This window comes from Anopheles ziemanni, chromosome X (assembly GCF_943734765.1).
Source record: "Anopheles ziemanni chromosome X, idAnoZiCoDA_A2_x.2, whole genome shotgun sequence".
Taxonomy (NCBI): domain Eukaryota; kingdom Metazoa; phylum Arthropoda; class Insecta; order Diptera; family Culicidae; genus Anopheles; species Anopheles ziemanni.
The window spans coordinates 12,490,463-12,515,267 of record NC_080707.1 but is presented as its reverse complement, the minus strand read 5'-3'; the positions used below and the strand labels follow the sequence as shown (position 1 = coordinate 12,515,267).

The window sequence follows — 24,805 nt, the reverse complement described above, 5'->3', positions numbered from 1 at the left end:
GACGTCTGTCTATTTTGGTATGTTTTACGAGTGGACACTTCAACACCGGCTGCCCAATTGTTGTTTGCACAAAGGAAACGGTTTTAATGCTTTTGACAAACGATGTACACACTAAGTCGACATCGCATCGGCACTTGCACTGCACTTTGGAACACACTGACGACAGTTGGCGAGCTGATGGCGAAGGAATCCGATTCGATCGATCGAGAGGGTGTGTTCGTTCGCGCGCACGCACACGCGACACGAAGGATTGGGACGAACTGAGCTCGATGGTTGGCGCGCTCCGACATTTATAACTTTAGGGGACCGCGAGGCCCACCCAGCGGTCCGGCGGTGTGACCTTTGGGTGCGCCGCGGAGGAAACTGGCCCGGTGTGATTACTTCATTTATTGACGGTTCGATTATGGCTGCCGAATTCTTCTTAATGGAACTACTAATACAAACCTAGAACTATCTGCTCCTCCAGACCGAACGGTCTAGTTGACCAAACCAAACCCTCTCTCTTGGAGGAACAAATCCTGAATAAAGATTGTTGATTTTTTGTTGAGAACCAGATCGAGGTTTGCCTATAATATATTCGCAGATACGGAAAGATTCGTTACACTGAATAAATTCTCAAAGAAGAACAGGTGCACTCACAGCGGCAAAACCCCTGAATTCTGATCAGGGAAAGGAGAGGTTCCGGAAATCCAATGGAGAACCCGATCGTTAACTCCGCTTTCCCTGTCTGTTAGCTAATTCCCGTTACTTCTGAGTCCTTCATTCAATCATTCATTCATTCCTGTACTGCAACAGAAGCAGATTGATTTTTCTTGTTAAACTTAACGACCGAACCTTTTCATCCAACATAAATGTCTTGAAAACGTCCTTGATAATTATACATCGATATATTTTGTGTAAGCATCAACAATTACTAGAAATGGTCGGTTTTCAAAATAACATAAATCCAAATGTATCCTCCCAAGAGGTGCATCAGTTTGTTAGGAGATACTATGCTTTTTTGTCCTCGAGCACTTCATTTATCTCCATGAATATTTGCACTCTTTGTAAATAAATCTATAAATACATAAATAAATAATGCTACCAGTAAGTAGTAGCATTCCTTCCTTTCGACAATTCCTCAGAATCTCAAATTTTGTAACACGGGTATTTCAGGTCCGATTTCAGGGTAACGGGTCCAAGTTCTGTTAACCAAGATCTGATAGGATTTGCGATTACACTTGTTCAATAGAAAAAATAGGAGACAACGACTGTAATAAGAAAATATTAAATGCTCAGCACTAACAAGACATCAAATAGAAGCAATAAAAAAGTGAAAAATTGTAATCCAAATTTGATAAAATGTGCTGATGCGCACAAAAGCAGGGAGAGTATTAATTTAAGAGCAACAGTAATACAGAAGATAAATGAACGGATCAAAAGTACTATGGTGAAATCATTGATAGGTAGAGTGAAACACTTGAAAAACAAAAGCGACATTGATCTCAATCTTGTTACTTGTTATTGATTGCTTTACCTACTATCGATTAAATCATTAGGAGAAAACTGTCAAGCAACTGATTAGTAAAACTGAGCTATCTACACCTTAAAAGTGCCTACGAAAAATTGATTTAACTCCCAAACAGTACCTATCTGCACGCCACATCGTTCGACAGTAATAAGCATGAAGTACAACACAAACATAAAACGACAAAACCAATCCTAAACAAAACACCGTTCAGAGGTGGTTTGTTACGGTGTATTGACCGTGGATAGTATCTAACATCGAGCGATTTGTAACAGCGGAACGCACGTACATTGGACGTATCTGAGACGAACGCCATCTGTGGAAGGAGGCGTCGCTTTCAGGGTATGAATGTTTTATGTTTTAAGGTTATGATAATCGTATCAATTTGAATAATTGGAAAGATCCAAGGATTATGTGAGTAAACTATAGCTTGTTATCATAAAAAACAAGTTGGAAATAATACTATTTTATTCTTACCTTCCCTTTATCAACATTCTGGAGTGGGTACTCGGATATCTCTCCGAACTCGGATAACAGAATACTGATTATCTGCGTGTGCAAATAGAAATCTTCTAGAAATTACTGAACATCTTATACACCGTTCTTCATTTAAAAAAAGAAGATTAGTTACCAAACGCTGAAGTTAGCATCAGTGGCGCAGTGGAAGTGGCGACGTGCCTCGCGTAGTTTCGCAATCGTCAGCGGCTTGATCGCTTTCCTATCGGACAGACCATTTTTGATTCGCTTTTAATTATTTGCACCTCGTCACCTGCGGCTGAAATGAGCTGTGAAAAATGTGCTACCCTACCTGTTGTTTTTTTTTTTCTCTCTCCACGGTAGCTATTAATTAGTCGCCGGCATATGTGTTGGTTGTGTTCGAATCGGCCGAAGGATATTGATTACATTTAGATTTCGGGTGTAAGCGCGTCAACGGTCGCCGTGATTTTGCAAGCTCAACTCCACACGCTCGAGTGCTACCCAGGCTCGGCGCGATTTGTCAACGTTCCGCGAATCGATCGATGGCTGATCATTTCTGAGGACCTCGGAACCGGCGGCAGCAAGCTCGATAGTCCTTTGTGGTGACTTGGTTAAGCCCTCTTAAGCTCTGTCATAATATTCCGTAACCGTGTGTGGTCACTGGTTATGACGTTTGAGCTCTTGCGTACAACAAACTAGAAGAGTTTAATTCTGGCCGGAGCTTTTTGTTTACCTTTGACTCGTATTTGATTGAAAACACTGAACCTAAACGCAGGCGGTAGCGGAAAGGCTTCGGAGGTGATGCCTACGCTAGCGCGTGATGGTGGAAATCTACCAGGTTCGATTAGGTTCTAGATGCGGATTACTACCTGTACCCCCTGTTCTGACCTCGTCATGACATGCTACGGGAAATTAGTAAATCGCATTTGCCTGGTAACGTCGACTGGTAATACAATATCCGTGGAAGGTGCCATTTGGTAGACGTTGGTAGTACCGTTTTTGTCTACACAGAAGCGCTTATGTCTTCTCTCGGTCGCCCGATCGAAGGCCTCGTCCAAGGATAAATCGACAACCTAGGCCCGGAACCTCGACCAAGCTGGGCATTTTCCATGCGCTTCTTCCACCGCCTCTAACTTTTTCCCTCTCACTCTCTATCCTACCGGCGACCGAGGCATCAGCAAGGCAAAACAAGCTAGCAAAACAAACCTGAAAATTAATCTCAACACTCGCGCACGCCACCGTTTTCAATCGATGTCGATTGATCGGATTTTAATTAATTTTTCTCCTCCACACGAGCTACGTAGCGTTGGCTCGGTCCAAAAAGCCCCACCAGCTCTCGCTTGTTTTGTGAAACGACCTGACTTGTTGGGTGCCTGCGCTGTAGCGGAACAGTCGACCAAAACAAATGATGAATAAGAGTTGAACCGTTGTAATGGTGGGACACCGAGCCGGGCTGGCTCCGACTATGTTACCGTGGGCAGCTGCAACGATAACGTCGATGAACGGATGTCCACACACCGGTAGGTAGATCATCCACATAGCTCCGATCAGGTTGGGGATAAGTTCCGAGCAAGTGCTCCAAAGAGCAGTCGCCTAAGGCCCACCGGTCGGCCGGTCATATGGAAATGGGTCCGTGGGGAACGTGATGCAAAGCATCGTGTCTCATGTTAAAACGTCACCGTAGTCGCTGACAACCGACGTCGCTAGTCACCCTATGTCTGTGTTTTCAAGGTACCACGAATTTGAGCAGATCGTGCGACCCTATGGCACAATCAATCCGATCGACGACGTAGGGAGAAATGATTAATTTGTCTATCCATCACCCAAAAACCGAGCGATGCCCTCGACATGTTTTGGAGCACAAAACCAACCTGCCTGCAAGGCGGGCCCACCACCTTCTCTAACATCTCCCAGACTCATAGAAAAAGTCTAAACATCTCCCGAACCGACACCGTTAGATCATTCGATGGCGCAATGATGTGACGCGGATTTGACTAAAGTTTGCCTTGTTAAGTAGTAACTCCGTCTAATGTGCTATCAGCAGACGCAGATGGCACAGATGCAGACCCGCAGCGAGAAGGTCAGCGAGCGATCGTGCAGGGCTTGGGCGGCGCTGATTGGAACAGGCAGATTCGGGCGAACTGTGTAGGTCAAGTTCCAGGGATCAATAGACTGTTGCGACGCTGTCCGTGATCCGGCTAATGACGGCTGTCTAATCTCATCATAGCCACGCTTTTTCCATCTTTCTCCTTCTCTTTTGTTTTTTTTTTATTTTTCTTTATTTCCTCTGTATTGTGCTGGGACTGTGTTTACATTCGAAAAGAAAGGGAAGGCTCATACACATTTTTATCCACGTCATTTATTATTATTTTGTAATTACTTTATTATAAACGACGTTCCATTTCCAATTTACCTAAGCCAGAATTTGAGTAGCAGAAGTAAAACAACCTTTTTATTTCATCTAATGCCATTTGTAGTTGACAGGTTTGTTTCCCAAAAATGGAGGTGTCTATGTATTAAGAAGCAATCATATAAGTATGCCAACTGGAAAATAAGAATGTTGAACTCTAGCAACTGCTTTATAAAAAAACAGATGTACACTTTTGTACTACCATATTAAACCTGAGTGAAATAATGCATAGCACGAAGGCTTCAGTAGTGCTGAGAAGCAGGCACTCCCAGCCAATGCAGCGGGTGTAAACTGAACTTGAAGGCGTAAAGGCCGTAACCCTGGCCGAACTACGCCCAAATTTTGAGGCAGATGCAAAGAGATCGAAATTGAAAGCTATTTTCCGTTAGCGTGTCGTCGCGAGAGGAGTCACTCACTCGCGTCAGGCAAAGCCGTCCCATAATCATCTGCGCTACATAATCGCGAGGCTGCCTAAAACAGCGCACGGTCGTAACTGTGCGGACGGACTGCCTTGCTAAAACCTGCGAGCGAATTTCAGCTGAAGCCCAATTTAGTTCCATCATTGGACGTATGCGGTGCTACAGAGCCTACCTGACCTCGGTTACGGCGGCGACCATCTTCCGAGGCAATGTGTATAACTCTCTAATCGCGCTCCTACGCGGCTTCTTCGGGTCTGCTTCTTCTGCTCTCTTCCATCGCGTCGGGTATCTGCTCTACCCCTTCTGAACGCCGTCTCTAACCTGCTAGTTTATCGTCGTAATCATGCGCAGCGTTAGATCTCCACCCAGCCACCTGATCCTTGCCGTTTACGACAGATTCGATTGACGATCCCGACACGCTTTTACGCGCTTCGGTAGCGTTTGCTTATGAAATGTCCAAGTCCTGCCACTAATCTGTCTATGGATGACTTGCTATATGCATCTAAACTAGAGCCAAGGCCTGGTTGGCGCAGTTGGTGTGCACACATTTGAATTGCATGCAGAGATAGGAGCGGAGAATGTGGCTACCGCGTTCGCGTGCCTCAAGAGATAGGAGACACAGCGCAAGGCCACAGTGAACTCCCACTTCGAATGTCACATACAGCTGCAGAGCCTTCCGAAGCGTTTGGCCAAGTTGGGACGGGGTGTCTCACCGTTTTCTCTTGCTCACTCCTACCAGCCACGGCATAACCGTGCGAGCTGTGCAGTCCATCAAGTGGAACACGGAAAAATTAATCACTGTGAACGATATGCCAAGTCGTGGCTGAGCAACCGTGGCCAGTTTTTGGGTAATGCCTACTAATTGTTCATGGTTGCGTTAGGAAAGCAGATCCGCTAGGGATCGTTATCGCTCTGGAACTACCAGGTGGTGGGGTGATGATATTGCGCATTGGTTTCTCAAACTATTCGTGATGCAAATCACTTAGCCTACGGTGGCTCGGAACCGGTTTAATGTTATCTGTGTTAACCGGCCTTTGACTGATAACTGCAAAAATAATTGGGGTTGCATACATTGTGATATAACATTTTGTGCATACTCAATGTCTTGTAAGTTATTTTTGTTTGTTTGTTTCGTTATTAGAAATTGGTAGCTTATGAAGGCATGACAATCGATTACCAAACTAGTTCATTTTTGTTCATTCTTTAGTTAAGGTGAACTTAGTTTTTTTTGTATACAAGTTAAAGGTCTAGTACACGGGTTGGCACACGTTCCAACAACAAACAACACATTAAGTGTTTGTCAGCACCCTAGTGTCACTCCTCTACCAGAGCTCATTTGCTTGTGACGCTGAGATGAGTGGGAATCTGCTAACAAAGGTGGCTAACTGAGAAACGAGCCTCTAATTGATGTGTGCCCGCGGCAAATTAATGAAGTGAGAAGTCATCACCATCAACCGGGTGTGTGCAACCGTCCGGAAGCTGGCCAGCTCGTGATACGGTGCTCCACCGGGAGAAGTGAGAGGTGTCGGATTGGGTGTGGATCATTATAATTTTTCACACCACTGGCTGCGGATCAGCTTTAATCTGTATAGTATGTATATATAGACCAGCGTCACCATTTCCCGGGCTAACACTCTACTATGTGACACGGTCGACGCGGTGCGCAGTCTGTTCCAGAGCTCTGAGAATGTCTCTTCTAAGTGATCCGATGGGCGACGGGCTGCTGGTGCCAGAGCTCGTGACCCGTGCGCCCCGCTGGGCAGGTCCCGGCACGCTGGGCAACCTGCTGTTGCTGCTAGGCATTACGTTCGTGTTGTGCTGCGCTGCGGTGTATAGGGAGCGCTATCGACGCCTGGTGCGCCACATCGATCGCATACCCGGCCCAGCCACCGTCCCAATCGTGGGCAACGCACTGCAGATCAACGCCGACCGGGAAGGTAACCAACCCACTAGCCGTCGGTGAATCGAGTCCTCACCATCATTCAATCCTTTCCACGTTCATTCCTGTGCAGAGCTGTTCAATCGCATCATCGCCTCGCGGAAGCTGTACGGGCGACATCAGGGCATCAGCCGCATTTGGAACGGGCTGACGCCATACGTGCTCATCTCGAAGGCACAGGTCGTCGAGGTAGGATAACGAAGTCTCCAAACGTACTGTGCCGCAAAAATAGTAGTGTGTGAATCTATGTGTCCTAGTAATCTCTCAAGAAGCAACCAATCTGTTCAGGTTCGTGAAGACAACTGGTGTAACAGAAAGTGTCTTGAGCCGTTCAGCATGTTCAATGTTTAGTCCGACTTAGTCTACCACGTTTGCGGTATAGATCAAGGGTTATGGTTATGGTTTCAGAATATAACTTGTGTGACAAAGCCTCTTAGGTAGGCAAGTATGAAAGAAAGATGATTGTTTAACTGAACCAAAAACAGTGATCGATTGTGACATGTGATCTGAAGTTTGCGTGTGCGTAGTTTAGTCAATGTTCTATGTTATACACAAACAAACTAGGGACCTAACCGATGAGCTATAAGAGCTAGTGTCATCTGCTAGCTTTAACATAGCTGTAACGTATGGGTGACAGTATAAATATGTGATTAGAAGATTATTTGAGCGTCTAAAACTTTTCTGTAAGAGAGATGATTGTTAAACGGTGTTTGAAACAACGCATCAATCGACAGACGGTTTCTACATTCCGTCCGGTTCCGGTTCCGAACCAGTGATGTTGTTGTTTTGCTTTCATTTCGAGTGTTTGTGTATGTAGAGCTATCCAACTCACGGGGTGACCATATTTTAGTTCACTTTTTTGATAAGAAATTGGACAAGGTGCGTTTTGCCTCTGGGGTGCATATTACCTCAGCCACCCCTATCCAAGACATGTCCTCTAAACAAGAGACATTCGAACTCGAACATGTTAAGGGAAGCTACCCTAACCTACCTAACCGGTCAGCTTTGTTTTGCTTGGGACAGAAAATTCTCAGCAGCACCAGGAACATCGAGAAGGGCCGCGACTACGAGTTCCTGCAGCCGTGGCTCGGCACCGGCCTGCTGACGAGTTCGGCCGGCAAATGGCAGCACCGACGGAAGATTCTGACACCCGCCTTCCACTTCCGCATCCTATCCGATTTCGTCGGTGTGTTCAACCAGCAGGCGAGCGTACTGGTCGACAAACTTCGCGGTGAGCTAGGAAACGAGGCTGGCTTCGATTGCGTACGCTATATCACACTTTGCTCACTCGATATTATCTGTGGTGAGTTTGCATGAGTTGTTGGATTCTGCTGAACCGAACAAGTACTCGTTCTGACTGACTCTCGTATCCCCAACAGAGACTGCGATGGGTTGCCCGGTATATGCGCAGCACCAGTCCGACTCGGAGTATGTAAAGGCTCACGAAAAGTAAGTCCTACTGTAGGAGTAGGTGTTTGGCCTGGCCGTAATTTCAATGTCTCTACCTTCCAGAATCGGCGAAATCATGTTGAATCGGTTGCAGAAGCTGTGGCTGCATCCGGATGCCGTCTTCCGGTGCACGGGCCAGTACCGGGAGCAGCGTCGATGTCTGGACATCCTGCACGGCTTCTCCTACCGCATGATAGGCGAGCGGCGCGCAATGATCCAAGCGTCGAAGGGCACCGACCCGTTCTACGACGACGGTCTGGCAGGCACACGGAAGCAGCTCGCCTTCCTGGATCTGCTGATCGAGGCGTCGGACGGCGGTCGTGTACTCTCCGATGCTGACATCCGCGAAGAGGTGGATACCTTTATACTGGGCGGGCACGACACGACCTCTACGGCGATCTCTTGGACGTTGTTCCTGCTTGGGACGGAACCGTCAGTGCAAGAGCGTGCCATAGCGGAGATCGACGCGGTGATGGGCGGTGACCGGGAGCGATGGCCGACGATGCGCGAGCTGGCCGAGATGCGCTACCTGGAGGCGTGCGTGAAGGAAGCACTGAGGCTCTACCCGAGCATTCCGGTCATTGGCAGGCGGCTCACCGAGGACGTCCAGCTGGACGAGTACCTCCTGCCGGCCGGCACCAATGCCGTCATCGTCGTGTACCAGCTGCACCGCGATCCGGCCATATTCCCCAACCCGGACAAGTTCAACCCGGACCATTTCCTTCCCTCGGCCGGGGCAGCTACCCGGCACCCGTTCGCCTACATCCCGTTCAGTGCCGGGCCGCGCAACTGTATCGGCCAGAAGTTCGGCGCACTCGAGGTCAAAGCCGTCCTCGTAGCCGTCCTACGTCAGTTCCGCGTGGAGGCCGTCCATCGCCGCGAGGATCTCACACTCTACGGGGAGCTGGTACTCCGGTCGAAGGATGGACTCAAGGTACGCATTAAGAAGCGAGAATAAGGTTCCGGACTCCTGTTCTGATTCTTCATCCACCGAGCATGAGTTTGAAGTGTTAGACATCATCTAAAACTACGTATCACATCATCCCAGTGTAGTCCATCGCTAAGCTCTTCATAATATAAATAAATATACATACGACCAAAATATGAAATATATGTGATTAATCAAAGAAGCAATATCCGCAAAAACGTAGGACTGTTTGGATTGATGGAATTAGATTAAATTTTTATTACATTTTTTTTTTTTTTACATTTTATTTACATTACAGTTTATTTGGAGGATTGTCAAAAAATGTACCTAGAACACCTGAGTGAGGAGCACAGCAAGCAAAACAACCACAAATAACAAGATTTACGACTTTTTTAAACAGAAAGTTATTTACTTTGCGAGGGTTCATTGCACACATTTGGAGTACCATTCTCGAAATTATACCATCGCGTGTTAAACACGCATAAAACAGTGAGTACCCAGAACAGTGTTTCATCATATTTTGTATGAGTTGCATCAGTTTTACTTTTGTTTGGTTTTTTGGTTTTTTGGTAATTTTTTGGGGTTTTATGACTCAATTGTGATTGTTTTAATCAGTTGAACTGTGGTTGTTAACAAATTTACATCTTCCTACAACCTTCTACATCCAAATGTAGACAATCAAAATGAAGAAAACATTGCAAAGAACAATCTCTCATTTTTACTTTTATCAAATAATCATTTCTCACAAAGTAAATGGAGTTTATTTCTGCTTTCGCCTGCTATTTACTGACTTTATTGGTGTAGTGTATATAATCGCACAAACCAATGCAATGCTACTACTCGTTTAATTACATTTTAATAATTTGGAACAAGTATTTGATAGAATTTACTCATTCTAGCTAATATACTCTTTTTTTACGTATCAAGTTTATTGTTTTATGTGTTGCAATGTTTCCCAAATAATTTGTTTAATAGCTTAAAGGTTGTTGCATACTTTGGTCTCCTCTATAACTCTGAAGTGACTTTTGAAAACGGTTATTCCTTCGACTTTGTTGATTTTGCTACAGCTGCGATTACTTTCAACGAACTTTTTACATCTTTCCCAATCAAATTGCCTCGTGACCGTGTTCACGGCATCATAGACAACAACCGCGCGACGCCTGCAAGGTATGCAATCCGCAATACACAACACCACAACGCAGGGTGAATATTTTACGATTCGCTGCACAACTACCTTGGAGTACCCTTGTTGCTTCCACCGCACTTTCCCCTGGGTGGTACTCCTGCCCTTCCTTTTTTTTTGTTTTTCCACGTCTCACACCCGCCTACCGCGACCCACCACCCATTCAAGGGCAACTTCGATTGCTGCCCGAACCTGTAATCCCTTCACCGTGACATAAATTGGCGATGCAGGATTTACCACTCCCGGGCCATCAGCTTCCGCATGCGGGGAGGAAAGCTGGCTGGGTGAAAGGAAGGTGGCACAATAAAAGCAATGTCTCGGTTGAAAGTGCATGTTAACCGAGCGCAACAGGAGCAGTGCATTAAATGGCGGTGAAAAATGGGGAAAAGGAAACAACCATGAAACACCATTACGGAAAATGCGCAAAAAAAGAAAAATCGGAAAATGCATAGTGCACACACACAAGGTAAACACTGGCAGTTTGGTGTCAAAACAAGTCGTTGTATGTATAATTGCCATTATTTTGTCTCCGAAAAAAGCGAAAACCTGGAGCGTTGTTTGGTCCAGTCTGCATTAGTGTTGTGGTAAGTATTCACTATACACCACACGCTTACCTCTTCACAAAACATTGGTTTTGAAATGCGCATTGTAACGCATCTCGCATAAAGGTGCAGATAGATTACAGCAACTTTCATTCATCGGAAACTTTCATTCGTCTTCATTTCAGTTGCCTAAAATATTCGTCTTCTTCAATCCGAATCAGATAAATAAACTGTGCAGAATAGCACGGGAGCTACATTATTTCATCTCTTGATAATTAATAAGTAAAACAATATTAAGAACATCAAAATTTAATCTGTTAGTATTTGAAAATCATTCGAGCTAAATTAAATCGCATAGAACGACACTGTATCTTTCGTTTAACGATCATTTGGAATAGTTGCACACTGTTAACTCCTTTTAAAGCTGTTAGTTGAGCTAGCTATAGCAAAAACATTCATGGCAGTGAAATAAATATCTGCAATTAAGATAAAATAAATAAACCTGGCTACATTAAGTGAAATAATAGTTGCGCAATTAAACTTGTTTGCAAATTTTGCGATTAAACATGGTAAGTAAGGTTTGACATGAGTGAAATGAACTCGTTTTTGAGTTGCTGTTAAGTGAAAACTGCAACCGTTTAAAAGAAAGGATTAAAGCTATTGTTTCCTATACGAATATTGCGAAATATTTGCATAAATTGACAAATATAAAATGAATATATGATATGCACCGTATTTTGTTTCTTGTATCCTTGCTCACCATCATCAGAATTTGGTTATTTCGAGGTTATTAACACTTTCAATTTTTCATATGTAATACCGCTATAACGGATTGATATAAACAAAATAAAAAAAATCTTGTTATGGAGGACAATTTCTACGAGTTTAAGTTTTTTAAAATTTACCCATTTCAGAGAAAGAGAGATGCCAGCCACAGTTGTATGTATGCAGGACTGTTTATCGATGTTAAAACTGTTAATCAATTGAACCAAACCTAGAACAAAAAGTAGCAAACAGTCAAATTTAAAAATATTTCCGCAATATTCAAAAATGTAGAGCAAATGCTGTTTCATGGTTTAAAACTGAAGCATAGTGCTAAAATAGAATGCAGCAGCATGAATAAAGTAGCAGCTGAACGTACGTTTTCTTTATATTATATTCCCTTCACAAACCATAAACCACACACGTGGAAAGTGTGAGGGAAAAGTACGTCGAAAAAGTAAATTGGCGCACAATGCCCACGCAAGGGTAAAGGTTTAGGCGGTGGGTGGGTAGGCGGACGGAAGGATGTGCAATTTTGCGGTCCGAAGGGAGGTGTGGCGGCGCTGCAGGGAAAAGTGATGTCCGTGTTACCACGTGGTGGATTACGCCGCAGATGAACCGCGCTTTCCCGCAGCCACGAGTGGTTTGGGGGGAAAAAGCGAACCGAATACCTGAACGAAGGAAAAGGGAGGGGGGGAGGGGTAGGCAAGGAGATACGGACGGACAAACCATCGCCATTTCCGCAACGGAGGTAACACACAATTTAAATAATTGTCATCGAGTACAAATAAATTAATGTATAACAAAGCGGAAAAATGCCGCAACCTAACGACCACCTTGCGCACACAAACACGTACACAAACACACACGTAGGAGAGACAGCATCACGCGCATATGTGGACGCGTTCCTCCTTTTTTTTTACCCGCCCATCGCCGTATTCGGCCTAACTGTGGTCAATTGGGTCGCCGAGCAAACAGATACCGCACGGGAAAATGCTCGACGGTCCGGAAGGGGGAAAGTGAACCGGAGTGCGGTAGGGGAAAAACGCGGAAACACATCGGAATATGCGTCCCGGGTCCGCGGTACCGAGCAAATAAATAAAACAGATTAATTATAAATATGTAGGGTAAACAATCCGATGATATTTATTTTAGTAGGGATTTTCCACCGTTTGGCCAACAAAAGGGACGGGTGAAAATGGAGGAAAGCTCGGCCGCGCCGAGTGTCGGACGGCCAACTGCCGGGAAAAAGCCCGAAAACAATACAAGAAACAAAAATCACCCCCGTTGCGCTGCGGGAAAAAGCAACAGGAAAAACAGGGTGCCAATGTTTTTCCTCCTGGAACGAGTTTCCACCGGATCCACGCGTGATGGGGGGAGTGGGGAGCAATTAAGGGGTGGGTCAAAATGGGAGATAAAAGAAACTAAAAAGCGACCACCCCCATCAACAGGCCTCGGGTTCGATTTTCCCTCCACCCCCCCCGCCCGCCACCGAAGTCGCGCTTTTCCGCGATTGGTGTTCCGCCAATAAATTGTAGAAATCGGAAATTTGTGTACACCCGGCGAATTAAAAGGGGTGAAAGTGTGGGGAAATGGAGCCATGGGATGGGGGGAAAGGGGGATGGCCTGAAGGGAGCAAACCCTCGAAACCCAATAAACAAATAAATTGTCGGAGAACTGCAAAGCAAGCGTAAAAACAAAACAATGGATGAAAAAAGTTTATATAAACACACACACAAAAGGAGTGGTTGGTGAGAGCGGGGTAGCGGAGGGGTAGATTGTTTTGGGTGATTTTAGAGGTTTTGTGTAGCCACCATCGGGGTGTTTCGGATGCACTGCGTCTGCTAGTGTGAGGTGTTTTAAATGGTTTAACCAGCGAGATTAGCTAACGGATCTTAGTTGGTTTGTTTATTGCCAACAATTTTCTTCAATCCGCTTCGTCCATCGTTTTTCCGATTGCTCGCCCTTTCTCGCCATCGCGCATTTCGTTCCATTGGTTTGTTTTTACTATTTGAAATTTAGTGAATTATAACACCGAGCTAGCGGTTCATACGTAACAATATGTTAAAGTTCATGTTGTCTTATATGTTTTTATTGTCCTAAAACGAAGTCAACTTTTAACGCAAAAGCACTATTTCGGTATGACAAATAAATTACTTTATCCAAGGGGAAGGGAACATTGGTTTTGAAATGAATTTGTGACAATTAGACAAAGTAGCCGAGGAAATAAAATAAAATAGTGAAAGAATTGGTTTTTTATTGCAAATTGTTGGAAATGGTAAATCCCAGTTCAGTGTTTTATACCCCAGACAAAGATTGTTTGTTTTCTGCATCACCATCAATGTTAATATGACGTATCTAGTGATTTTATCATTTTTAGCCTAGTTTATCGTTCGTGGAAACTTTGATTTAACGATTATCTGGACAAAGTGTTCAAAACAAGCTCCACTGATATCAAACTGATTAAGTTGGAACCTGATCAAATAAAAAACTCCCAATTTTAAGCTTAGGGCAATGACTAAGTTTGCTACCTGTGTTGCATCATAAATATTATGTTTGATTCATTCGAATTGAGTGATATATCTTTAGAGGTTCGTGAATCTACAAAAATAAATGATACTTTGTGAAAAAAAAACAATTGTTTCCATTATCTAGAAAGTAAGGAGTCTTGTCTCCTTGTCCCTGTGTTATCAGCATTTGTCTCTAAAGCATCTGGGTTTGTCTTTTACTCTTTTTCTTTGTCTCTTGCACAAAATATGAAAATAAAAAGGTTAACTGTAGTATTTTCTAAATCATTACACTCTGAAACAATGAAATTTGATATAAAAAAGGCTTTATTTGCGCACTTCGAAGTCATCACCGGAACGATGATTTCGGGCGTATAAACTTTTTTTCATAAATATCAAACGTCACTGGTATGTTTTGTTACAATCTTTGCCGTATATTTTCTACATTTTAGTCCAAACCAACATTTATTTTGCTAATAATTGTCATTATTTAATGTTTTCAGACCTTGTTGTAGACCACCTTGACAAAAGTTGATGAACTATTTCAATTATGAGTTAGTTAGAGCTAAAGACAGGAGGCAAGGACTGTATGTTGATTTTGTTATCTTCTCAATTTTCCCCAATCCTTATTACTGAGGTTTAACTTTCTCAGAACTAAATTAAACAACCAACACAGGATTAATTGGTTTTCAAATTCTCAAAAGCACAACGTAACAATAATGAAGACCATAAAAGTGGTAAAACATTCCACCTGACTGTGAAACCGCTCAGAGAGGATCATTTTAGGTAAACCACAACAGAACAATTCACGTGGGGGTGAAAAAACAGGAAAATCAAATCAAACGAGCCATCGAGACTTTAATTGATTTTAAATTGTTTGTCCATCTTCTACGCTCGCGATTCCTGAGTTGATCTTCGGTTCAACCGCGAGAAGCAGTGTTCCTACTCTGTGCACCTTCTGCGTTTGTTTTTTTGTCCTTTTGCATCCGAACCCATTTGCGGGATAGAATCAACAATCGGATTGTCTACCTTCCGATGGAGCGATACCGACTTTAACTCCTTTATTCGCGCGGTTTGTGTTTTTATAAAAGACAGCGAGTGCCTTTTTCACTTTTCTACCACTTCAAGTTGGCGCCGATTGGCGTAATACTCCGGTGGAACAATTAAATCTGGGAGTTTTGAGTCCGTTCTGGGGGTTTAGAACCTCTTGCTTTGTGGATAGTTTTAGTTGGAAAGTGGGAGGCAATTTGTTCGATGGTTCGGTTGCAAACCCGCAGTTGTTGTCTAAGCCCTTTACGATGTGAATGTTCGTATCGTTTGCTTACCTTCTTTTATATTTTCTTTCAGGACGTTCTTTCTTTGTGCCTATGTGTTTTTATCATAATAAGAAGTTGTTTTGAAGGCCACAAAGCTTACCACAATCTCTTTGCTCATTTCACTGAAGAAGATAATTAAGAGTCAGACAGTTGCACCCCAATTTCGACACCGGAAGTGCAGGAAATGAGCCGCAACAAAAGCGGATATCCGAGCGGAAGCAAAAGTTAGCAAAGGTGTCCACCCTCGCGGTGGACAAAACAAACCTTCCGAAGCCCTCGGGCCGATCGGGGGCTTTTCCCACTCGGGGAAACGGAAGCGATTTGCTTCATCACGCAGACACGCACGCTCCTTCCGCCCGCACGTGAGGACTAATCAAACTGTTTTCACGGTTTCCCGGTGCAAGAAGGGTGGCGTTCACGTGCGGACTCGTCGACACTTTCGTCCACGGTCCGCTCCCACTGGTCTGACGAGGGTTTTGTCTCAACTCGAAGGGAAATTATGAAAATATTGCACCGATTTCCAGGCTGAAGGAAAGCGTAATGCATTAAATTCTTCCTGTTGCACGAGCCTTCTCAATTGAAAAGCGGGCGTCCGCACCCTTTGAAGTCCTGCCGGGCGCGCAATATGCCCGCTGTCAAAAGTCCCGAACACGTCTTCCGCCCCCAAACCCTCGTTCGGCTGCGGTCGGTGCTCGGTGCTAGGTCACGTGCGCTTTTCTAATGTTATTGGACGTAATTTTTCATCCACACAAAGCGGCACAGAGGGCATGAGGGAAGGCATGTGGACAGATGGGTGGTGGGGTGCGTGGGTTTTGTAATTTTTCACACATCGTTTTCCACTTGGATTGATGGTTGATTTACGAATCCACTGAGGAGAGTTCATTTGGTGTTTGATCCAATTTTTCGCTTGACAGAAGAAAGTTACTTGAACCTTTCCAGCAGATTGCTCGATTGTTAAATACGCTCTTGTCGTTACGCTGATGGATTGGTTTGGAAATTGTTGGTAAAAACAAACTTGTACTGGTGGTGCAAAGGCATTTTTAAGCTAAAGAGCTAAAGACGATTACCTCGTAAGATTTGTTCCTTCTTATCCAAGGTAGGTTTAGGGAAAGAGAAAAATGTAAATCATAAAGAAGAGTAGCAAACACTCAATAACGAGTTTTTTTCCATGCAACTACAAATTACCATCTATAAAGGAAACTAAAACACGGCTGGACCTATCCCAACGAAGTCTTCTGCTGATTTGTTCCTTTTGGCCCAAATATGGTTTAACAGCAATGAAACGAGTTAGAAAATGTCCAAGTCAAAGTAAGAAAATCAGAAAACTCATAAAAAGGCTTTTTTACAGAAAAATAATTATGTATATCAAAAACAAAATGTTTGTTTGTAAAAACAAAAACAAAACGATGGAAGAAAAGTTATAAAATGCCAAAAGAGAAGGCACAAATTTGGAAAATTAAAAACAAAATCAGATTCAATTAACCAAATTTAAACTATGGCATATCATCCGACTTCAACAGCATCAAAATCATCATTACTACCACCGTAAGTATTATTATTTTGTATTATTATATTATGTATGTATATGTGCGAGTTCATTGGGTTAGCTTGTGGTTCATAAAGATAAGAAGTTCATAAAGCATAAATGAATTAGTGTTTATTGTTGTAACAGTGTTATTATTTATTTATTTTGATATCTATCAATTTATTTATTTACTATATTTTATAACCCTTTTTATTATCATGTTTTCGGCAAGAGACAAAAGTAGATGACTACGTGACAAAAGCAAACACGTTAGAGACAAAAAATGATGCGTGATTTAAACACTTGGTGCTTTAGAGACAACACCACCAGCTTTCGAGACAAAGTTTAATAGCTGTAGCATTTCAAAACATATTAGGTTAACTACAGTTGCATTCATAACGCCACTGTAAACAGAAGTGCACATTGTTTTCACTTTGTATTTCAGTCTTTATTTTATGTCGAGACCATTTGAACAGCTAAAATGTTACAAGTTTGTTTCGGAATGTTGATTTCTTTTGAAGAACTTTAGTGAACTGAATGTCCACCAGGTTTTACAATTGTTTTTTTTTCTGTTTTAATGAGAATAATTTTGTTCAACATTTTTTCGTTGGTGTCGTAGAGAGCATTCGGATTCCGGAGAACCTAAATCTCTTTAATTTAAGCTTATTTTTCATTCCGAACCCGACTTCAACGACGACGACGGTTGCACAAAAACAACGCGAAAGCAAAAGGCGCGCTGGGTTGGGTTCTCCTCACACCAATCGTCGTCCTCGGAGCGTCCCATGCACGCTACGGCTCATCCTCCGTACGGGTACGACCCACGTGTACGATTGGTGCCGGATCTTTTTCACTCACGATCTGCTCACGTACTGTTTGCACAAGTCACGTGCTCATCATCCACCCGGACGTGCGATGGGACCGGCTTCGCGGCGCCGGAGAAGCCGGACTTGCCGTACGGAAGAAAAACATCCACGAGCTTCTCATGGAAACGGTGCGAAAAAGAAGGGATGGGGAAAGGGAGAGGGGGGGTTCGTGTGGCAACACGTGCCCGCCATGCGCAACAGTGTCCGCACTGAGTTAACCATTTTTAAATTGATTCCTTGCGCGTCCCGATTTTCCCCGCCCGTACGCCCGCCCCGGGGAAAGTGTGAAGATGTGCCGAACAGGACGCGGTCCAGGTCCATCGGGAAGAAAATTGCCCCCGGAGGAAAATTACATGCACATTACTGTCGCTCGCTCCTCGTCGGTCGGTCGGTCCCTTGCGCGTGCAATGTATCGGCGAGGGTCTTCTACTTCCACCGGGGATGTGTCACATCCAACACCGGTCCTAATCAATCTGCATACACGAGGGCGTTCGCCAGGCGAAATGTATCCCTTTTGCTGAATCGTTTCCAATATTATTGTTCCGTTATCTACTGCCAAGCGACCTTTTTTCCAATTGCATTATTGTTTTCCAAAAACGGGATTATGGCGGCTAGAACGCTGGCAACAACAACTTTACGATAGGTACAATTTCCCTTTCAACCCTTAGTTTTCGCTTCTTCTGTTTTGTTTGCATCTATCAAAATCATAAATAAGAAACCTTTATTCATTCTAATGTAAAATATTCTGAAGCGAAAGAAACAAAATGGGTAAAAGAGTAAATGAGGCCCCGGGCTAGATTCTCCTCTTCCTACTGGTTCACATTTAGCGCCTGAAGCTATGCAAAGCGCGACACATGCACTCGTTTCGAATTTTTGAACGCTAACGGTTCGCTTTAAAGACCATAACGGTTTAAACTAATCACGCAGTGGAGGTTGAATGCGGGTTAATATACTTTTACATGTTAAGTTACTAGTAAGTAAACTATACCACACATGATGGACAGCATGAAACAATGAGTTTAGCCGAAGAAATGATTTGGTAACGGCGGCGCGCCCGCAGCGAGCGAAGCGAGCGGACTGCGCTAGGTCTACCGAAAAAGAGAGTTTGTTATAGTTTTGAGAAATAAGGGGGGCCCGTGGGCCCCCCTCATACCGCACCCCTAGGTTGATTGCGTAGCCGAAATTAACGGTACACACTACGGTTCAAATACTCGTAGGTTGAATTTAACGAATTAATGTATCACCAATTGCATACATTCAGTTTAAACGCCCACAAGAGGTGTAGCCACGATCGAAAACATGGCGGCCGGGGCCTCATTTACTCTTTTACCACAAAATGTAATGCTTTTCTAAAACAAGCACATAATGTACACTGGGACAATCGAAACTCTGGACACTTGAGAAAAAGAACAGTCGTCCGACATTGCGGTCAATTTTAGAGTACTTAGAATTGAACACAATGTTTTTTGTCTATCGTATCTTCTTTGTGCACCTTCGTACGAAACATCTGCAAAAGAACGTTAAAAATCGTCATCAAGTGGCACAATGAACAATTGAGTTGCAAAGATCTAGTTTTGACCCAGGCCAAATGAAAAACCGGGCACTTAAGTTTCATAATCATTTCTTCAGCCAAAGTGGTGGAGAAGTGTGCTAGTTTCAAACGAATTGTATCTGAAAGGTCTTCGAATCTTTTTTTCTTTTCTTTCCTGATTTTCTTTTTACTGCGCTGATCATTCATACTTTTTAACGATATCTGAAGCTGTTGACTTGCTAAAACTTGTCAAATAACTTATGTCACGTACATCTTATCCATCTTCATATTGAAAATGAGCAAAAAAAATCCAGTATTGAAAAATGAGCAAAAAAAATTAATAACAAAAACTGTAAAAATTTGAAATAAAACTGAAGGGAAATAGGAAAAAGAACAGGACAAGGGAAGCTAAGTATCGAAATTAGGTTCTACACCATTTTAGCTGAAGCAAAGACAATGAAATCTAACTGTTCGACTTTTCGTTTGGCTAATTCTGACCTCTTCCACTCTATTATTTATTGCGCTGTTTGGTGACGATTTTTGAGCTTCTTTTTTGCACATGCTTCGTAGGAAGGTACATAAATAAGAAGCAATAGACAAAATTCATGGTTATCAATTCTAAGTACTGTATAATAGACAAATGACCACTCCTTTTCTGGTGTCCCGATTTCCGTTTATCTAAGTGTATTGTTTATAATTACGCATTATTAAGTCAAAGTGTTTTAGTTCGTTTTATTGTGAAACTGGTAGAGTCGGGTTTTATAAATATTTCGAAGAGATTTTTACATTTGAATCTTCTATCAACAAAATACTACAAAGTGAATCATTAACAAATATTCAACTTTAAAAGGTCCAGGATGTACGTATCCGTCATGAACTTTGGTGGATTCAAAATGGACGCGATTTAAGTTGTGTTTAAGCTATTTGAAATGTTTAAAAAAATCAAACAGAATTTAATTAAGTACCTCAATCAGTTATAAATTTTGGTTATTTTATATTGAAACATATGATGTTAAGTGTAACAAAATACATTTTTATCTGGAGTTGAATGTACATTTAACTAATTTTTTTAACAAATTCTACTATGTGATGGAATGGCAGGTACTCAATAAATAAAACCTCTAATTTAATCATTATCATAATTAACGTATTTCGTCCTGCTCCAATGTCTGAAACACCAGGAAAGGAGTGATTTAAAAAATTTTCCTTTAAATTACAATTTGAGAGTCTTCATATTGTCCTATTATTTGCTGGTAGTAGAACAGAGGATACAGAGGAGAATCTTAAAGAATCTTGATAGATTCATAAGTCTTAATGCATCTCCATTTATTTGTGAATCTTTTCTACAAAGATTCAAATTAATTTATTTTGTTGAAATATAAATTTAGATTCAGGAATCGGGAACTGCTTCGAGTTACGAAAACATCCGAGCACAAAGCGAAACAAACGTAGATAGATTGTTACCTTTTTACCGATTTCAACAATTAATTGTTTCTATTAGGAGGTTGTGTGTAAGGTGCAGGTTTAATTATACAAATGCTCCTCTTCACTTTCCGTTGACGACGATGTTGTTGTCTAGCAAATCAAAAAAGGAGTAATCCAACAGTCGCGAGCTCGAGAAGACTTGATCCCTATACGTCTGTCCGGGTGCGTGGGTGTGGGTGTGTGATACGTTCAGCAATCACGGGGAGGTTCTCTAATCGGCCCATTTCGGCATGATCGACGGTGGTATGTAAATAGTCATCCAATCTGCCCGAAACCCGACCCGGGCCCTCGCCTTCAGTTAACCATCCACTTTTACATGGCTCGTGACGTGACTCGTACTCGAGATGTCGGCACGTGCGGGTCGATCAGATTAGAGGATTTGAATTAGCTGAAATGGAGAGGTAAACATCGGCCGATGCTGCCTCCTTCCTTCCTGGCGCTTCCTGCCGAAAAGGAGAGGAGCAGGTCACCGAAAGGTGTTGAAGTGGTCGTACGGCAAACAAAACGCACATCCCTGAACGCCAGCTTCGACGCTGCCGGACGGGGAAGCCGTGTGTTTTCTTTGCCGTCGGACTGGACCGGTCGTGGGGTTGGGCACTAACGTAACAGCACAAATTGGCCGACACGTGCACGGGCCCCGAGTGGATGTGGAAGGAAATAAAAACAAGTAGACGCACACACCGACGCGCCTTTTGCAAGGTTCGTTTGATGCAGTTTGACGGATGCTTGAAATTTTCCAAACGCCCGCAAAAAAGGCGCGCTGGACGACTCCGCTTGGGATGGGTGGAGTGGGGGGAAGGGGGGGAGAGATGCTGATGAGCAAGGGCGTGTGCCTGGAGTGATTGATTTCATCCGACAACGATGCTGACAGGACGTGAAGGATGTGGACGCTGGAAAACGCTGGCGACCCGGCGGAAACGCGAAAACGTTACCGCTCGTGGATCGTTCTGGGGGAGGAAGGGCGTTGAGGGGCAAAACACACTGACAACAAAACACGGCAAGGCAAAGGTAGCATCGGAAGCAAATTGTTTCGTCAGTCGGTTGTCGGTCGGAAAACTTTCGATCGAATGAGACCCTTGCCCTGCTCTGGTAAACGTTGACGAATTTAAAGTTCCCATTCCTTCCACAAGCGGCGTGAAGTTTTATTTAATTTAAAACGTATGGCCAAGGAACTACTATGTCATGATTTCTGAGAAGAAGAAAATAACCGATAAGGAATTAAACATATTATTTAACAAAGCTAGAAACTAACGCTACGAACTAAAATTTTCCTCAATATTATCCTAAATTATAAAAGCCAAAAACGTTGTTTTCAAAACCATATTTCTCTAACCTATATTTCTAAACCATAACCAATTCTCTAAGAGAATCATTTTTCACGAATAGTATTTGCTACGCACAAACATGACCAGTAATTAAATTGTTTTCTCTCTAATCTAATTAGTTATTGAGTCACTTAAAAACCGAAAAAGTTCTTTTCAGTGAAAAGTTCGAAAAAGGAAAGGTTAGCTTTTCTATAAGTTAGTACATCAGTATTTTATATTTTAACTTTAAAAAATTTGATGTTTGGTGATCTTTTCTCAATCAAAGCACAATTCATTCGCAAATTCATCACGCACTTGATATAACATGCAGCTTTATTGAAAAATAATAAAAATTATTCCATTTTCGAACAGAATTTTTGAATTATTTTTCGAACATTTCACCACATCCATTTGAAAGTTAAACTGGTACAGTGTCAGTTGGCAAAAGATTATTGTTATAGAAAAAGGAATACAACACACCATTTTTTTTTTTAAATAAAATATGTTAATCACCACAAACATTTGGGAACAGTGACTAATGTTTTGATATTTTTCCAAATGCAGGAAAAAAACAATTTAGGTGAGGACTACATGCTGGTCAATCAAAATGAGTGATACTTCGCCTAATATTTGGTTACGTTTACAAGCATTTCCTTTTAAAATAATAATAACGATTCCATTAAGCAATGGTCAACATGTCATTATTTGTGAAAATTTCAAATAAATATGGTCAAAGGGCAAGTAATCTTTAAAAGTAATATAAAACTTCTTTCAGCAACAATAAAAATAAAAGAAAAGGTGGTGAATTCATAGGAATTTTGCTCGCTGTACCACCTATAAAAGAGAAACTAAGCAGTATTAGCAATTATAACCAATGGATGCTGTTATTGGAAAGCAAATATGAGGTAAACCATATGTTAAAACGCTATCTCGTTTTGCGAGTGACTGGAGCAATCGTCATCAAACAAAAGCAGGATCGGTAAAATAAGAGCTTGTATCATACTATGCAAAGAGCCCATAATCGTAGGAGTATTGTTGACACTTAGTTTAAATGTAATAAAACTGTATTTTTAAAAGTTTTAACATAACATAATTAATACAAAATGTGCTAAGCTGGCACGCTGCGTCACCGTTTTGAAGAGCTCGTCTAAAGTTAGTGTTCATTGGCAAACAGAGCAAAGATAAGAAACAACAGAATGGACCCAGGAAAAGAGTAACAAAAGCTTCGACGGGCCCGGAACCCCGAATTGTTTATCTTTTCAATCAGAATATTTAAAGTTGAACTTTTAATACCTCGATGCCTCGATGTCGTCCGCGATCCTAAAAAGGGGCCAGTGGTAGTGGCGGTGTTGTGTGGTGTTGGTGGTGTTCGCGTCGAATCGCATTGATGCGCGGGCTGTGTGCTGAGCCACCCAAATCCGGCAGATAATCGTGGTAACATTAATAATATGAGTACTAATAGCAATAACGCCCAGCCCGGCTTCAGCCCGAAGCGGCCCAAAAGCGCCGGCGACAGACAGTCGATGGAAGAGAAAAAAGGGGGGGGGGAAAAAGGGAAAAAAGATGGAGGAGCAAAAATTATGAACAAAAAACCGAAGGAAAGTATTCAATAAACAATTAACGTTCGGTGTGCTCTGTCTCGCTCAGACAGCTAGACAAACACCTCCATTTGGACACGCTGCGTAAATCCTTCGATAAATGTTTGAACCCGTGCGCTCCCGTCCGATAGCGGCGAAGCGACTTTAATGTTGGTCTGCCGGTGGCTCCAGCTGTAGCTGTCGCCATAGTCCCTTATCCACACCTAACCCAGTTCCCGCCTGGAGTGTCTTCGGTGGATTCGAGCTCCACATTCGAAATGACAACATCGGAAGTGAGATGGCCGGTTAAAAACAAGTAGAAACCGTTGCCACCTCTCCCAACATTTTCAAAATAGTTCAAAACTTACCCTGGATGTATTTCGTTTACAACAGGTGCTTTTACTATAGTTTAAAACCGAAGATAGCAACTTTCAACCGACCAAGCTTGCACTTGGCTAAAGTTTCTTCACACTGTTTACAACGATACACAACTTTCTGGAGCAATATAAATCAAAAAAACTTTATAAAATATGTACGAAAACTTTAAATAAAACACGAGACAGTACCAAAATAAAACTAACTAATGATAATAAAACAAAAATAACAAATACAGGAACTATCAAACCTAAATGTTGCAGAACTACACAGTAATTAACAGTAGAATACAATGCTTTGCAATCCTGCCTGAATGCGTTTTAGTGGTCATTTTGTTCGCTTTTTTTAAGGCTCTCTATTTTTGAAGACTTTCCTAATCCGTAAACGGCTATGTTTTAGTATTTTTGTTTGCTATCTCTTGGTGTTTTTAATTTTGTTTATGCTTCTCTTCCTCATGTCGCTAAATCGATTCAAAGCAAACAAGATCGAATTGTTTCGGAGTTTTAATCCTTTTCAACTTTCACAATTTAAAATGTTAGCTCAAAATCAATGTGTGTGCTGAAAAGCTAATATATTGAGCCACCTATAAACAATAAACTTATTTTTAAAAGAAATAACTAATTTTTAAAGGTTGCTTAATGTGATTGATTTGTAACAGACATATTTTTATTTATAGCTTTCAACTCAAACTTGCTCTTTATTACTT

At 42.5% G+C, this 24,805-nt stretch overlaps 1 protein-coding gene across 1 annotated transcript; it reads left to right on the top strand.

Moving 5' to 3' along the window:
- Window positions 1-6,500: 6,500 nt before the first annotated feature.
- LOC131291087 (cytochrome P450 4c3-like) lies at window positions 6,501-9,159 on the top strand. Its single transcript, XM_058320278.1, has 5 exons — window positions 6,501-6,750; window positions 6,826-6,941; window positions 7,776-8,055; window positions 8,132-8,201; window positions 8,265-9,159. Exons 1-5 carry the CDS (start codon window positions 6,501-6,503, stop codon window positions 9,157-9,159), a joined length of 1,611 nt encoding a protein of 536 aa, XP_058176261.1.
- Window positions 9,160-24,805: the final 15,646 nt, after the last annotated feature.